At 51.8% G+C, this 16,083-nt stretch overlaps 1 protein-coding gene across 9 annotated transcripts in view; it reads left to right on the top strand.

The window, feature by feature from the left end:
- Window positions 1-16,083, top strand: part of LOC110261034 (myeloid cell surface antigen CD33-like) — a 33,126-nt gene that overhangs the window by 13,952 nt on the left and 3,091 nt on the right. Inside the window, exons 1-5 of one of the 9 annotated variants that reach the window (XM_021094847.1) lie at window positions 9,743-9,767; window positions 13,063-13,437; window positions 13,601-13,879; window positions 14,102-14,149; window positions 14,804-14,960. In XM_021094847.1, coding sequence (XP_020950506.1) covers window positions 9,758-9,767; window positions 13,063-13,437; window positions 13,601-13,879; window positions 14,102-14,149; window positions 14,804-14,960 — 869 coding nt within the window. In that variant the 5' untranslated portion in view covers window positions 9,743-9,757. Of the gene's footprint in view, window positions 1-9,625; window positions 9,768-12,537; window positions 13,438-13,600; window positions 13,880-14,101; window positions 14,150-14,803; window positions 14,961-16,083 lie in introns of those variants that run through there. The other 8 variants (XM_021094851.1, XM_021094846.1, XM_021094845.1 and 5 more) reach the window with 8 other exon arrangements.

Consider the following 16,083-nt stretch of genomic DNA (forward strand, 5'->3'; position numbering starts at 1 on the left):
CGAGGCCCCTGCTGAGTCAGGCATTATCTCTACGGCTTTAGGAGCAGGAGGAAGGCCTGGGGATCCATGGCCATTGATAATGTCAATGGCCATTATGGGGAAATTTTGAAGTCCCAAACTCACTTTTTTTTGTTGGTTTTTGGTTTTGTTTTTTTTGTTTTTGTCTTTTTAGGGCCATACCCGCAGCTTATGGAAGTTTCCAGGCCAGGGGTTGAATTGGAGATGTGGCTGCCAGCAGAAGCCACAACCGCAGCAACGCAGGTCTGAGCCACGTCTATGACCCACACCACAGTTCATGGCACAATTCAGATCCTTAACCCACTGAGTGTGGCCAAGGATCTAACCCGCAACTTCATGGATACTAGTCGGGTTTGTTACTGCTGAGCCACATGGGAACTCCTGATTGGGATTACTTCAAATCAATATGGAGAAAACGGACATCTTTCCAATCCATAGACATGGTCTATTTCATCATTCATTTGGATCTTCTTTAATTTCTCTCGGCAATGATGTTCTGTATTTTTCAGTGTAGAACTATTTCTACACTGAACTATAACTATTTCATGGGGTTTTTTTTTTTTTGGTAAATTTTGTGTTAAAATATAGTTGATTTACCATGTTCTGTCAGTTTCTGCTGTACAGCCAAGTGACCAGACATACATACATATTCTTTTTCTCATCTTATCTTCCATCATGTTCTGTCACAAGTGATTGGATATAGTTCCCTGTGCTCCACAGTAGGGCCTCATTGCTTCTTCATTCTAAATGTAATAGTTTGCATCTACCAACCCCCAGTTCTCAGTCAATTCCTCTTGGCAACCACAAGTCTGTTCTCCATGTCTGTGAGTCTGTTTCAGTTTTGTGGTTAGGTTCATCAGTGCCATATTTTAGATGCCACATAGAATTGCTCTGGCATGGTATCTGTCTTTCTCATTCTGACTTTCTTCACTTAGTATGAGAATCTTTAGTTGCATCCATGTTGCCAAGAATGGCATTATTTCATTCTTTTTCATGGCTGAGTAGTATTCCACTGTGATCCCTACGGAAGCATTTACCTTTTTTCAGTGTTTTCTCCTTTATACAGACAGCACCGGAACGACTTGTGGCTAGCCCCACTGTTCCTTGAAAACTGGGTTCACTTCTTGGTGGGTGTTGAGTCAAAAGATACCACCAAGCCAAACAGCGCAAGAGGGATTTATTCCTTGCAGTGAGTAAGAGGGACACTGGGGAACTTTCCCAAAGCAGCGTCTCCCCAAACAGCAAACCTGGGGAAGTTTTAAACTAAGGGTATATGCATATTCATGAAGGGGCTTGGAGGAAAATTCAGCGTAGAATTGGGGCACAGGTTGGCAGAGTCCAAGCTTTAGTTGACTGAAGCCCTGAGGGTCCGAAAAGGTCAACATCGTCATTCCTTAGGTTCCAGTTGATCTGGTGGTGGAGCTCAAGAGGGTTTGAGGTCTACACAACAGCTCTTCTTTTCCATTACAACAGAACTGGGAGTCTTTTTTTTTTTTCTTTTTAGGGCTGCACTCGTGGCATGTGGAGGTTCCCAGGCTAGGGGTCAAATCGGAGCTACAGCTGCCGACCTACACCACAGCTCACAGCAACGCTGGATCCTTCACCCACGGAGGGACGCCAGGGATTGAACCCACAACCTCATGGCTCCTAGTCGGATTCGTTTCTGCCGCGCCATGATGAGAACTCCCGGAACTGGGAGTCTCTACAACTGATTTATCACCTTTGTGACTTCTTTTGCCTGGTAACAGCCTTTCGCGCCCGCCCTCCCTCACCTCCCTTAATACCGCGGATGACTGAGACCCGTTCAAGGAGGAGCACTGGGGCCAGGCTTAGATCACAACGTGGCTTAAGCCCCAAATGGCTTCTCTTATGTTAAGAAAGCCATACCTGCTTCTCTCTCGCTGGGGACACCCCCCGCTCTATCTGCTTACCCCCAGAGACAAGAGTGGTGTGGTACAGGCTTTCGCCGTGGCCGAGAGAGGTCTGGCCTTTGCCCTCAGCTCCTGGGAGGGAACTTCTCAGCCTGTAGAGCCTCCTTCCTGACAAGAGTTTCTTTGTTTACCCCGGGGCCTCGGGCCACAACAGACAGTCTAGCCACAGGATATGTGACAGAGGTTTCGGAGGTTTCGGGTCGAGAGGTGTCAGCTCTGCTTCTGAGAGGCTGGAGTCTGATATCAGCGATGTGGGCAGTCCGCCACATCCATGTGACAGAGCCGCAATAAAAACCCTGGCCACCAAGGCTCAGGTGAACCTCCTGGCCAATACATTGTCAAACATCAATGCTGGGAAGAGCCGAGGCTGGCTGGGACGCCAGTGGAGAGCTGGAAACCACATTGGGAATTCCCTGGATTCCTCCCTGACTCGAATCTGTATCCTTCTGCTGTAATAAACTAGCCGTGAGGCTGATGGCTTTGCGTGGCTTCTGTGAGTCCCTCCAATGAATTATCAAAAGCAAGGGTGGGGAGGTCCTGTTGTGGCACAGTGGAACTGAATCCAACTAGTGTCTATGAGGATGTGGGTTCAATCCCTGGCCTCGTTCAGTGGGTCGGGCACCCGGTATTGCCATGAGCCCTGGTGTAGGTCACAGACACAGCTTGGATCCTCAGTTGCTGTGGCTGTGGTGTAGGCCTGCAACTGCAGCTCCAATTCGACCCCTAGCCTGGGAATTTCCGCATGCCGTGGGTGTGGTCTTGGAAAGCAAAAACAACAAAAATACAACAGAAAGCAAACCAAGGATGGTCTTGGGGACCCCTGAGGTGGCTCCGTAACTATGCAGGACTGCTGGATGGTACAGAGAATTTGAGGAGAGAGTGTGATTGTAGCAGGGCTCCCTGACCCCCAATGCTGGAGTTCAAATCCAACTCACCTGCCGTGGAATCAAAACCGACAACACTTAAGACTCAAACCCAGCCTGAAGAGTTTAGGACTTGAACGCAAAGGGTTTTTTTGGGTTTTTTTCATCTGTCTTTTTGTCTTTTCTAGGGCTGCACCTGCAGGATATGGAGGTTCCCAGGCTAGGGGTCGAATCAAAGCTGTAGCCGCTGGCCTACGCCAGAGCCACAGCAACACCAGATCCAAGCCACATCTGCAATCTACACCGCAGCTCACGGCAATACCAGATCCTTAACCCACTGAGCCTGGCCAGGGATCAATCCCACAACCTCATGGTTCCTAGTTGGATTCATTAACCACTGAGCCACTACAGGAACTCCAAACCCACAGTTTTTAATTAGAATCACTCACCTCGTTTCTAAACTTACTGAGGCTCAGGTTCTTTGTGTCTCAGTGCAGAAGAAATTCAGTGAGGGACAAAGTGATAGGCAAGAAATAGATTTATTAAGATAAGATGCTTGTGAGAGATACATGTGGGCAGACAAAGAAGCACTGTGCCAAGCATTTGGTGGGCTACATCTTTATGATCCGAGGAAAGCGGGGAGTGGGAAAAGACCGCCTCTTCCTCTTTCTTGGAGTAAAGAACAGCTTACATCATTAGCTCCGCCTTCGTATCGGCTAAGAGAGAATTTGACCCTATGAGGTCCAACCGTTGCTGAAACTTGGCCTCTGCCACCTGTGCTGAATAGAAACGTGGAGACAGAGTTTTGGGTGAAGGAGAAAAAGACAGCTTTGGTGTTATGCCTCAGCAGGCTAATGCCTTAAAGGCTGTGCCCCCCTCTGGAGAGATTAGGAGGTGAGGCAGAGTAATGAATAATGATTTAGGTAGTTAGTGTAGAAACATGGGCTTCCATGTATTCTTTTTTTTTTTTTTTCCCTTTAAGGACTATATTTATTTATTTTTTGGTTCCTTTTTGTCCTTTTTTGTCTTTTTTTTTTTTTTTTTTAGGGCCACACCCTCGGCATATGGAGGTTCCCAGGCTAGGGGTCCAATCCGAACTATAGCCAGCCGCCCGCCTACACCGAGTCGTGTCTGCCACCTACATCACAGCTCACAGCAAAGCTGGATCCTTAACCCACTGAGCGAGGCCAGGGATCGAACCCGCAGCCTCTTGGATGCTAGTTGGGTTCGTTAACCACTTAGCCACGACGGGAGCTCCGGTGTATTCTTTGATATAGTTGTTATCAGTATCTATTGAAACTGACAGCACTCACAGCCTGTGCCTACTCTATCCCTATCACTCTGATTTTGGAGTTCTCTGGCCTTTGTTTGTTTTTGTCTTTTTGTCTTTTCTAGGGCCGCTTCCCGCAGCATATGGAGGTTCCCAGGCTAGGGGTCTAATTTCCAGCCTATACCACAGCTCACAGCAACGCCGGATCATTAACCCGCTGAGCACGGCCAGGGATCAAACCCTCAACCTCATGGTTCCTAGTTGGATTCGTTAATCACTGCGCCACAATGGGAACGCTCTCTCTTTTCTTTTTTTTTTTGGTCTTTTTGGGGTTGTACCCACGGCATCCAGAGGTTCCAAGCATAGGAGTCGAATTGGAGCTGTAGCTGCTAGCCTACACCACAGCCACGGTAACGCAGGATCTGAGCCGTGTCTTCAACCTACACAGCTCACAACGCCAGATCCTTAACCCACTGAGCGAGGCCAGGAATCAAACTTGTAACCTCATGGTTCCTAGTTGGATTTGTTAACCACTGCACCACCCTGGGAGCTCCGAGGTATTTTTTGTAATAGTCGTTGGTTAGTATCTATTGAAATTGACAGTACTAACAGCCTGTGCCTACTCTGCCCCTCTTGGGCCTTGTTTTCTAGTATATCTGCTTTCCGTCTATGTAGACTTTAGTCTCTACCTCATCCCTTGACTGATAGGGAAGGAATGAGAGGAATGGCAACTCCCAGTCTAGGGGAGAGAACAAAGTAGCTGTAAAACTTATGGGGCACACCCAGCTCTAAGACCCCTACTGGATCCGGCCTGATATAGGTGACTGGACAGGGCCAATGGGAAACAAGAAATGATGCCTGGACCCCAAGGAGGTACCCCCATCCTTAAGAAATAAAAACCTCCATAGAATAATAGGAAGGAGGGGACTCGTCCCCGCCCTCCCAGTGTCTGTGCTGGGAGCTATTTGCTTTCTTGTAATGAAGACTTTTGCTTGCTTGCTGCCTCTGTGTTCCAAAGTTCATTCTTTAGCTCTAGGAAGCTGACATCTTTCTGGTATCAGTTTTATAGTTTGGGGAAAGGAAAATAGGGCCCCAGATAAGGATCAGGGAAGAGGCAAGCTTGCATCGTTTCTCAGAGCTGCTGTTTAGTGGCCCCAGGACTGGCTCTGGTGGTCCTCCTTGTTCCCCCCAGAATGAAGAAGGCTTCGTCCAGCAGTTAAGAGCTTCCGTTTGTTGGGGGTTTTCGTTCTGCAGAAGGGCTCCAAGGTAGTGTTGTGTACATGCCTTGAGGGGGAGCCAGGACCCTGCCCCAAGGTGGCACTCTTGTCTCTGGATGGCTCCTCCCGGGTCTCTGCGTCCCCTCCCTTCCCTGATGAGCAGGTGCCCTTTGGAACTCAGGGAGGGTCCTGCAGGCTGAAGCTCATTCCCTAATAACAAGAAGTGGAGACAGAGAAAGCCCTGTGTGCCCAGGAGTCACATGGGGCCCTGCTGTGTTACACTATTAGGTGGAGCTTTGTGCTGAGTGGTTGCAGAAAAATGTCCCTCCCTTTTATCCAGACTGTCCATGGCCAATGATGGCTGGTCTGGTGAGTCAGGGCCGAGATAAACAGATAGACAGAAGCGATTTTATTCAGAGCCCAGTTCCAGTTTCTGGCAGGAACCTGAGCATTGAGGGCGAAGAGACCCTCGTGAGGCCTCTCCCCACCAGAGGTGACCACAGGCTTGGAATGCATCCCAGAAACTCACTCTCCTGCCTTCAAGCCAACCCCGGAGCTGGACCTGGCCCATTGCACCCTGGATTCTCTATAACTCGGGATGTCGTGAGGCTTCCTACATGGCCAGCCCTTGAACATCCCAAATCGGAGAAGTCTGACAGGTGTTGAGGAATGGACTTCCTCCGGAAAGACAGGTTAATACTGGGTGTAAGCTCCTTAGCCAGATCCATGATCACCTGGGGGCAGGCAGCAGCCGGAGGAGCTGTCTCAAAGAGCCCTGCCTTGTCCTTAGCAGAAGAGAAAAACGTTACAGCCCCTCCCAGGGCAAAGTTCTGCCCCATGCAGCCAGCCTGGACATGAATAAACCTCTGCTCCTACCTATTTATTAGGCCTGGAGAGCACAAGGATATTAACCTGGGATCTTTTTATTTTTGGTCTTTTTAGGGCCGCACCCACGGCATATGGAGATTCCCAGGCTAGGGGGTCAAATCGTAGCTGCAGCCGCTGGCCTGCGCAAGGGGCCACAGCAACGTGGCATCTGAGCTGCTTCTGCAACCTACACCATAGCTCATGGCAACACCGGATCCTTGACCCACTAAGCGAGGCCAGGAATCAAACCCACGTCCTTGTGGATAGTAGTCAGATTCGTTTCTGCTGAGTCACGAGGGGAACTCCCTATTTTTCTTTAATCATGGTTGTGATTTCACAGGTATATGCATGTGTCCAAACTCATCAAATTATATACATTAACTATGTCCTGTTTTTCATATATAAACTTATTTCAATAAATCTGTTTAAAATAAAAGAAAGTGAGATGATATTTGTGAACCTCGTCATTATCACTGGAATATGGAAAGGGGTCATTACTACTGACCTCAGCAGGTGATCAAAAGTCTCAAAAGATCTTTTGTAGGTAAATCTTTTAGAACAGTAATCAATTGACACTATATGCTCACACTATCATGCCTGGACCATGACCAGACTGCATCCAACTAAACACTGAAGTCTCAAATAACCTTTCCAATAGCTGTTGGGTTTAAGAGGATCAGAAATTGAAGAATCAGGAGTTTCCTTCATGGCTCAGCAGTTAACAAACCTCACTAGGATCCACCAGGATGCGGGTTTGATCCCTGGGCTGGCTCAGTGGGTTAAGGTCAGCAGCTGTAGCTCTGATTAGACCCCTAGACTGGGAACTTCAATATAAACAAAACAAATTTCTGTCTGAGCTCCGGTTTCACAGTAAGCTCCATTTTAGCTTGCTTGTCTTTGGATGGGAGGGTATTGGAAAGTAGCATTCCAGGAACCTCTGCGGAGAGGAGGGCTTTTCATGGTTGCTACACAGGAAGTGGTGTAACAGAATTTATTGCACACTGTTACAGACCTATTTCCTGCATTCCTGGGGAAGCAAAATTAGATGGCCTAACCACAGAGTAGACAGGGCACTGCGTGATAACAGGTGTTTGGGGACTGGCGTGCTGGGTGCTGAGAGCATGTGAGAAGCAAGAAAAACCTCTTCATCTATGAACCTTGGCGGAAGGAGGTGCTGCTCACAGCAAAAGCCTCTGCAAGGAAAAGATTGATGTGAGATACAAGACCCAGAGCAGTTTTGCACTCCGAATTCGGCGGAGAGTTTGGAACAGGCTTCTTCCATGTATTTTCAAGCGTCCTTTCATGGACACCTGTGTTGAGCTGCTGTTAGGAAGGACGGGCTTCGCACAGGAAATTTGCAGAACCAGAAGTTCAGGGTGTGGCCACCAGTAATGACTTCCTTTTTTTTTTTTTCCTTTAAAACTAAGCAGTTGTTAGGAACAGGTGCCTGGAGATCCAGGTGAAAACTTCGAAGAGTTAGGGACCAAAATCTGCCTAGCCTACTTTTCCCCTGTTCCAGAGCCTATCATGAAATTCAGGAATTGCCAAAGGGCCACCCCACTAGAGTGAGAGGTGAGGTCAGGTTTGTCCTGCCCCTAATGCAGTGAATGTGTCTTTTGTTAATTACATGAAGGCTTGGAAATCTTCTTCCCTCAACTCGCTTGAGGCTGTTCCACACTCTTCTGCCTTTAAATCCTACTCGGGCCACCCCAGAACTAATCCCCTGCAGAAATAGCAGGCCAGGAAATTCCCATCGTGGCTCAGCAGTAATGAACCTGACTAGTATCCATGAGGACGCAGGTTCGATCCCTGGCCTCACTCAGTGAATGGAAGATCTGGGGTTGCCATGAGCTGTGGTGTAGGTCACGCCTGGCTCGGATCCGGCATTGCTGTGGTGTAGGCCAGTAGCTACACCAGCAGCTTTGATTTGACCCCTAGCCTGGGAACTTCCACATTCGGCCCTAAAAAGACCAAAAAAAAAAAAAAAAAAAAAAAAAAGCCCAAAAAAACAGGATACGCCAGCCTGATGAAAATTAGTAGTAGTGACTCTCTTCCCGGGGCGTGCCTTGGTCCCTGGTACAGAAAACAGTTTCCAAAGGACAGAATATGGGGAGGCAGCCAGGAGATGGGAGAGCAGGTCTTACCGTCCAGGTGTCTTGGGCCTGTCCTTTGCCCTCTCTGGACTGCAGTGTCTCCCTGAGAAATGGATAAGTGAGAATGTCCCAAGACAGCCTCGCTCTCATGGAGAGCAGTTTGAAGCTCATCTTCTTCACACACCTGATATTACACCCACGCCCGTGCATCCTGCCAGGACTTTCTCCCTGGCCCCACAGCTCTTGATTCCTTGTAAGCAAAAACCTAGATGTCAGTTCCAGAAAAGGGCTTGGCCCTTCCCACTCCAGAGCTGCAGCTGCCTTTGCCAATGGGGCATGAGTAAGTAGGATGGGGCAGGGGCTGAAGTCAAGCCTCTCATCCCGAGAGTCTCAGGCTTAGCATCTGGGTTTCAGACTGGAAGTGAATAGATCCTTAAGGATCCAGGAGGGCTTGTGCACCCGTGTGCCCTGCACCATCTCCTACCCTGGGAATGGCTGGAACAAATCCACACCTGCCTGTGGCTACTGGTTCCTTAATGGTTTCTAGTAAAGATGTCCTAGTGGGGAGCTGCCATCGTGGCGCAGTGGTTAACGAGTCTGACTAGGAAGCATGACGTCACAGGTTCGATCCCTGGCCTCGCTCAGTGGGTTAAGGATCCGGCGTTGCCGTGAGCTGTAGTGTAGGTTGCAGACACGGCTCGAATCCCGCGTTGCTGTGGCTGTTAGCCTGGGAACCTCCATATGCCTCGGGAGCGGCCCTAAAAAAGGCAAAAAAACCAAAAAAAAAAAAAAAAAAAAAGGTATCCTAGTGGTCATGACCCGTCTAGACTAAACACCGCAGATGACTCCAACTTCCTGGGGAAATAGAGCTGTGCCTCCAGCACCATGGACAGCAGGATGCGGGAGGATGGAACCTACTTCTTCCCAGTGGAAAGAGAAAATGCAGGAGATAATTACTGCCAGGTATGGCCTCGCCTATGAGGAGGTCAAGGCCAGCATGTAGGGACCCTCTGGACCCTGAATGCTGTAGATTGAGTTGTGTCCCCTCCAATTTGTATGTTGAAGCCCCAACCCTCAAGGTTGATTTATTCAGAGAGAGTGCTTTTCTGAGAGAGCTGAGATTAAGCAGATCCATGAGGGTGGAGTCCTAAGACTGATGGCCTTGTAAGAGGAAGAGAGGAGTTCCCACTGTGGCACCATGGGTTAAGGATCCAGCCTTGCTGCAGCTGCGGTGTAGGTCACAGTTGTCACTCGGATTCCATCCCTGGCCTGGGAACTTCCATATGCCACGGGTGCAGCTGGAAAACAAAGAGAAAATAAAAAAGAAGAAGAGAGCGTGATCTCCCCCTCACCCCCGCCCTTTCAGGCTATGAGGAAAGCATTTGTGAAGACACAGCAGGAAGGTGGCTATCTGCAAGCCAAGAAGTGAGCTCTCACCAGGAACCAATCTGTGGACAGTGTCATCTGGGACTTCCCAGCCTCCAGAACTGTGAGAAATATGTCTTTGTGTAAGTCACCCAGTCGACAGTCTTTTGTTATAGGAGCTGAGCTAAGACAAGTTCCCTGTCAGCCACGGAATTATTCAAGCAAGCCCACTGAATCCTCCTGCGGGAACCAAGGGTCAATCATGGGTACTGGGTGTGGCCTCCAGCAGGGGGGACAGGATGACAAGAGTTTCAGAGCAGGAGGAAGGGAGGTGAGAAATAAAGCAAGACCAATAGAGGCCAGCAGAGGGCGCTGTGAAGTACCAGCTGTCACATGAGCAGGGAGATTGACTTGGGAGTGAGAAGGGGGCCCCCCCCATCTACCTCCTTGGCAATTTTGCCACCTCATTGACCCTGGGCCCACCTCGGGGTCCTAGAACTGGAAATCTTCCTTTCCGTCCCCAAAGAGTCCTGGCCACCTCCAGTTGATCACTTGTGTGCAAAGCAACCTGTGGACAGACTGCAGCCCTGCTGCCCCAGTGTGTTTCCACCTTTAGGGCCATCTGAGGATGTTTGTAGATACCCCTTCCCCCAAGGAAGAGGACTGTCAGGGCATGAACGGGGTCAGCTCTGTCTCCTCTTGGCCTCCCGCCTCAAAGCAGACCAGATGCTCACTCTGTGTTTGTTGAGTGAATGAATGAGTGAACAGCTACTTCCTACACTTAGCTAAAATCCTTACTCATGTTTTATGCCCTAGACACCCACACAGAACCGCCAACACTCTGTGAATGAACCAAACTAGGCTCAGCTTGCCTGCCACGCAGCAAAGCCAATCTACTGATACTAGGTTGTGGTGAAGGAAAGCACAGCGTTGACTGCAGGCCGTCAAGAAAGGAGAATGGGCTGCTCATGCTCAAAAGCCCAGAACTCCCCTCCTCAGTGGCTTTCAGGGAAGGGTTTTAAAAGACAAAGTGAGGGAGAGGGTTGCCAGGTGTCTGATCAGCTTGTGAGCATCCTTCTGATTGGTTGGTGGGGCGGTACCAGGGTGGTATTTCAAGAGTCAACATCATTAACCTGCTTCCAACTGCTGTGGGATCTGTAAGTACTTGTGGTCAACACGCAGTTAACTTCTTTCACCTGGAGGGGGTTTTAGCATCTGCAAAACAACTCAAAGTCATGGCTCAGAATGTTTGTTAGCTACAGCCCTTGAGGAGGAACTAAGGGTCCTTGACTTTGTTTTATGGCTAAACTATCATGATCTTGTCTTGCTCAACTGCTTTTCTTTGTTTCTGCATTTTCTCCCTGCTCTGATTAAAACTGCCTTTTGGAGAAAGACCAGTACCATATGATGTCACTTACATGTGGCATCTAAAATATGGTACAGCAGTAATGAACCCGACTAGTATCCATAAGGATGCAAGTTCGATCCCTGGCTCGGTGCCGTGGGTTAAGGATCTGGCATTGCTGTGGGCTGTGGTGTAGGTCACAGACACACGCCAGATCTGGCATTTCTGTGGCTGTGGTGTAGGCCGGCAGCTGTAGCTCTGATTTTACCCCTAGCCTGGGAACGAACTTCCGTATGTGCTCGTGTGGCCCATAAAGCAATAAAATAAATAAGATAAAATAAAATAAGCCGCAGATGAACCTATCTACAGAACAGAAACAGATTTACAGACATAGAGAGCAGACCTGTGGTTGTCAAGGGGGATGTGGGACAGAGTTGTATGGAGAGGCATTTGGGGATTAGTAGATGCAAACTCTTACATTTAGAATGGATGGGCGATGGGGTCCTGCTGTATAAGACGGGGAACCAGCTCCAGTCTCTTGGGATAGAACACGATGGGGGATAAGATAAGAAAAGAGGAGTTCCCGTGGTAGCTCAGTGGTTAAGGAGCCCAACCAGTATCCATGAGGACACGAGTTCGATCCCTGGCCTCACTCAGTGGGTTAAGATCCAGCATTGCCACCAGCTGTGGTGTAGGTCGCAGACGCGGCTCAGATCTGGCGTTGCTGTGGCTGTGGTGGAGGCCAGTGGCTACAGCTCCGATTCAGTCCCTAGCCTGGGAACTTTGGCCCTAAAAAGACCAAAAAAAAAAAAAAAAAGAGAGAGAGAGAGAAAGAATACAGATATATATATGACAGGGTCATACTGCTGTACAGCAGAAATTGGCACAACATTGAACATCAACTACTCTTTGCTAAAAAAATATTTTTTAATTTCCTCTTTGGAACTTGGTGAAGGTCTAGGAGGCTAAAGATTTTTTTTTTTTTTTAACAAACAAGAGGCAGGGGACATTGTGGGGGAGGGAGTCTGTCCCTGGGAAGGTCCCCCAGGCTCTCACTCAATTTCAGTGCTACATCTGGAAGGGTCGGCCAACTGTCTCTGGCGTCCAGCCTAGGGTTTCTTAACCCCAGCACTGCTGTTCTTGAGGCTGCAGGATTTTTTTTATTGGGAGAGGGGTTTAGAAACTTTCATGGCCTCTAACCACCGAGACACACAAAACTCCCAAGCTGTGACAATCCAACGTGTCTGGGGAGTTCCTGTTGTGGCTCAACAGTATGAAACCCACTAGGATCCATGAGGACACAGGTTCTATCCGTGTCCTCGCTCAGTGGGTTTAGGATCCTGAGTTGCCGTGAGCTGTGGTGTAGGCCCCAGACCCGGCTCAGATCCTGTGGCTGTGGTGTAGGCTGGCAGCTACAGGTCTGATTTGACCCCTAGTCCGGGAACTCAATATGCTGAGTAAGTGGCCCTGAAAAGGAAAAAGGAAAAGGGAAAAAAAAAAGTGTCCGGACATTGCCACATGTCCCCCAGGGGTGGGGCAGGGTAAGAACCATCCATCTGGACCAGAGTGTGACCGTCTCCTGATGAGGCAGCAGGACTCAGATATCCAGCCCCCTGTCTCTTAAGGCTGAGAGGGCTGCAGAGCCCCGGGCTCATCCCTCACAGGGAGGCAGGGTGGGCCTCCATCACGGCCCAGAGCCTGGCAGGCAGGACCCACATCTGTGGTCCAGGCGCTGGAGAGGGGGCGGCAGAGATGGGGGACAGGACGGGGGTCTCCCCCTGGTCGGCTCCTCTCTGGGCAGGTCCCCGGGTCTCTGGGCCGAGGGGCGACCACGGGCTCTGGGCAGAGTGGGGACGAGCTTCCGCTCTGAGGTTCCTCTTCTGAGACCGGTGAGTCCCGGGCTCCTCCCCAGCTTCCACGGGTCCCCCGCAGCCCCGCCTCCCACTGGGTTTCCCCTTCCCTCTTCAAACCCAGGACGCCCAGACACCCCCGGGTCTGAGAGATGCGGCCGCTGCTGCTGCTGCTGCCACTGCTGTGGGCAGGTGAGTGGGCTGCGCGGGGCGGGGCTGCGGCTGATCCGCGTCCCCCCGCAGGGTCCCTGGCTCAGGACTGGAGCTACCGGCTGGACGTGCAGGAGACCGTGACGGTGCAGGAGGGCCTGTGTGTCTGCGTGCCCTGCTCCTTCTCCTATCCCGAGAAGGACTGGTTTGCGCCTGTTCACGGCTACTGGTTCCGCGAAGGGGCCAATACGGACCAGGACCCTCCAGTGACCACAAACAACCAAGTTCGTGAAGTGCAGGAGGAGACCCGGGGCCGATTCCACCTCCTTGGGGATCTTCTGAACAGGAACTGCTCCCTGGGCATCAGAGACGCCAGGAGGAGTGACAATGGCTCTTACTTTTTTCGGGTGGAAAGAGGAAATACAAAATGGAATTACAAGTCTAAGCAGCTCTCCGTGCACGTGACAGGTAAGGAGCCGGGTCCAGGAGAGGCCACAGGGAGGGACACAGGGGTCCCAGGACCGGGCTGGGCTGGGAGCCCCTCCTGAGGGGGTTTCAGTCCCAAGCTTGAGGCTTCTCGGGCCCGCCTGGATCCCCCCTCCTGAACCCTGTCTCCCCCTCTCCTCACCAGCCCTGACCCAGGCGCCCTACATCCTCATGCCCGAGACCCTGGAGTCCGGCCGCCCCAGGCGCCTGACCTGCTCTGTGCCCTGGGCCTGTGAGCGGGGCACGCCCCCCGTCTTCTCCTGGGCCTCAGCTGCCCTCCCCGCCCTGGGCCCCAGGACCCCCCTCTCCTCCGTGGTCACCCTGACCCCACGGCCCCAGGACCACGGCACCAGCCTCACCTGTCAGGTGATGTTCCCCGCAAGTGGCGTGACCGTGGGAAGGACCATCCAGCTCAATGTCACCTGTGAGCGCTGGGCCGGGTCTGGGGGGGGGGGCGCAGGGGGGAGCAGGTGGGCTGGGCTGGGGATGCTGGGTGCTTTTGCCCTGGAGCCCTAGCTGAGAAGGGGGCCAGAAGGACACCAGCCCTGTCCCTCCTGTCTTTCCGTGGCTCCTGGGGGTGGGGGGATGCCCACCTGGACCTCTCTCCTCCCCTCCTCCACCCTCCACCCCTCCCCTTCCCTTGCAGGTGCTCCGCTAAACTCAACGATGGGTGTCTGCCCAGGGGGAGGCCCAGGTAGGAAGGAGGCCCATCCATGGGGCTTGGACTTAGGCGGAGTCTCTTCCAGGCTGGGTCAGAGCTGGCCTTTCGGAGCTCAAATGCTGGGGTTCCCGTGGGGTCCTGTGATGAGACATGAGAAGCCCCCATTAGGTCTCTTCCGCCAACATTCTCCAGCTCTGGTCTTGCTGGAGTCACCCACACCTTCCTCCCTGCCCCTTCTAAACATGCTCTTTATCTTTCTCCAGTCACGGAAGGACTTGGAGGCCTTTATTTTTTTTTATGGTGGCACCCACGGCATATGTGGGTTCCCACGCTAGGGGTGGAATCCGAGCCACATCTGCAGCCTACACCACAGGTCACAGCAACCCCAGATCCTTAACCGACTGAGCAGGGCCTGGGGTCAAACCCAAAACCCCATGGTTCTAGTCTGATTTGTTTCCACTCTGCCATGACGGGAACTCCCCTGCCTTTTTTTTTTTTTTTTTTTTTTGGCACACTTTACTTTTTTTTTTTTTTTTTTTGTCTTTTTGTCTTTTTGCCTTTTCTAGGGCCGCACCTGCGGCATATGGAGGTTCCCAGGCTAGGGGTCTAATCGGAGCTGTAGCCACTGGCTTATGCCAGAGCCACAGCAACGCCAGATCCGAGCCTCCTCTGAGACCTACACCACAGCCCAGGGCAACGCTGGATCCTTAACCCATGGAGCAAGGCCAGGGATCGAACCCGCAATCATGGCTCCTAGCCGGATTCGTCATCCACTGCGCCACGATGGGAACTCCCGACGTTACTTTTGGAACAAATTTAGATTCCCAGCAGAAGCGACCAGAAGGTAAAGAGATTCTCTTATCTTAGCTGGACTCGCCCACCCGCGCACTGCCGCCAAGGTCAGCATCCCCACCGGCGTGTGTGCGTCACCCCCGAATAACCCACGCGGACGGGTCGTTCTCAGCCTCAGTCCCTCCTCACGTTACAGTTCGCTCCTGGTGTTGCACGTGTCATGGATTTGCACAGGTGTAGAAGGACACACGTCTACCATCGCAGTATCACACAGAGGTGTTTCGTGGCCCCAGCATTGCTTTGCACCATTTTTTAATGGTGTTTTTGTTTGTTCTGGTTTCTTTTTTGTCATTTTTGGCCACCCTGCGGCATATGGAGCTCCCGAGTCAGGATTCAGATCCAAGCCATGGTTGTGACCTACACCAGGTCCGGCACTGCAGCACCAGATCCTTTACCCCACTGCGCAGGACCGGGGGTGGACCAGCATCCCAGCACTTGAGAAATGCTGCCGATCCCGTGGTGCCACGGGGGGATCTTTTCTCTGGGCCATCTTTGGACTGTCGGCCACCCGCCCAGCCCTCACCCTCACCCCTCTCGGGAGCCCAGCGCTGCCCTCGCTGCTTTATTCTCACTGGTCATGACATCTGTCCCCCAAGTGGACAGTGAGCTCCCTGAGGACTGTCTCGCAGTGTCCGCCGCACTGTCGACAGGTGGTCCCCAAACAAACATCCCTCCCCATGAGGGCTGGGGGCTCAGGAGGGGGGGCCCAGCAGAGCCAGGAGAGCTGCCTGGGTCTGACCTCAAGGTCTGAGAAGGTTCCGGCTCCCACCTCCTCTGGAGGCACCAACACCCACCGGGGACCCTGAGCGACCAGAGCAGATTCAGAGCCCCTCCTCCTCCTCCTCGGAAGGAAGGAAGGAAGGAAAGACAAGCATCCCACAGCCCGCTCTGTCTGTCTGTCTGTCTCCCTGGAATGCCCATAGGAGCCAGAGCCTCGGGGTCCAGCTGTGACCGCATCTGGGGTCTGATGCAGAGGGACTGAGGGTGGGGAGGAAGCTGGCTCCAGGGAGATCTGGAGTTTCCTGGGCAGGAGGGTGGGGTTGGAGACGAGGTGTGGCATAGACTGCATTCTCCTGGAAGAGCCCGAGGTGCTGCGAGGTGTGGGGGCAGCCAGG

The sequence above is a fragment of the Sus scrofa genome, chromosome 6, assembly GCF_000003025.6.
Source record: "Sus scrofa isolate TJ Tabasco breed Duroc chromosome 6, Sscrofa11.1, whole genome shotgun sequence".
Taxonomy (NCBI): Eukaryota; Metazoa; Chordata; class Mammalia; order Artiodactyla; family Suidae; genus Sus; species Sus scrofa.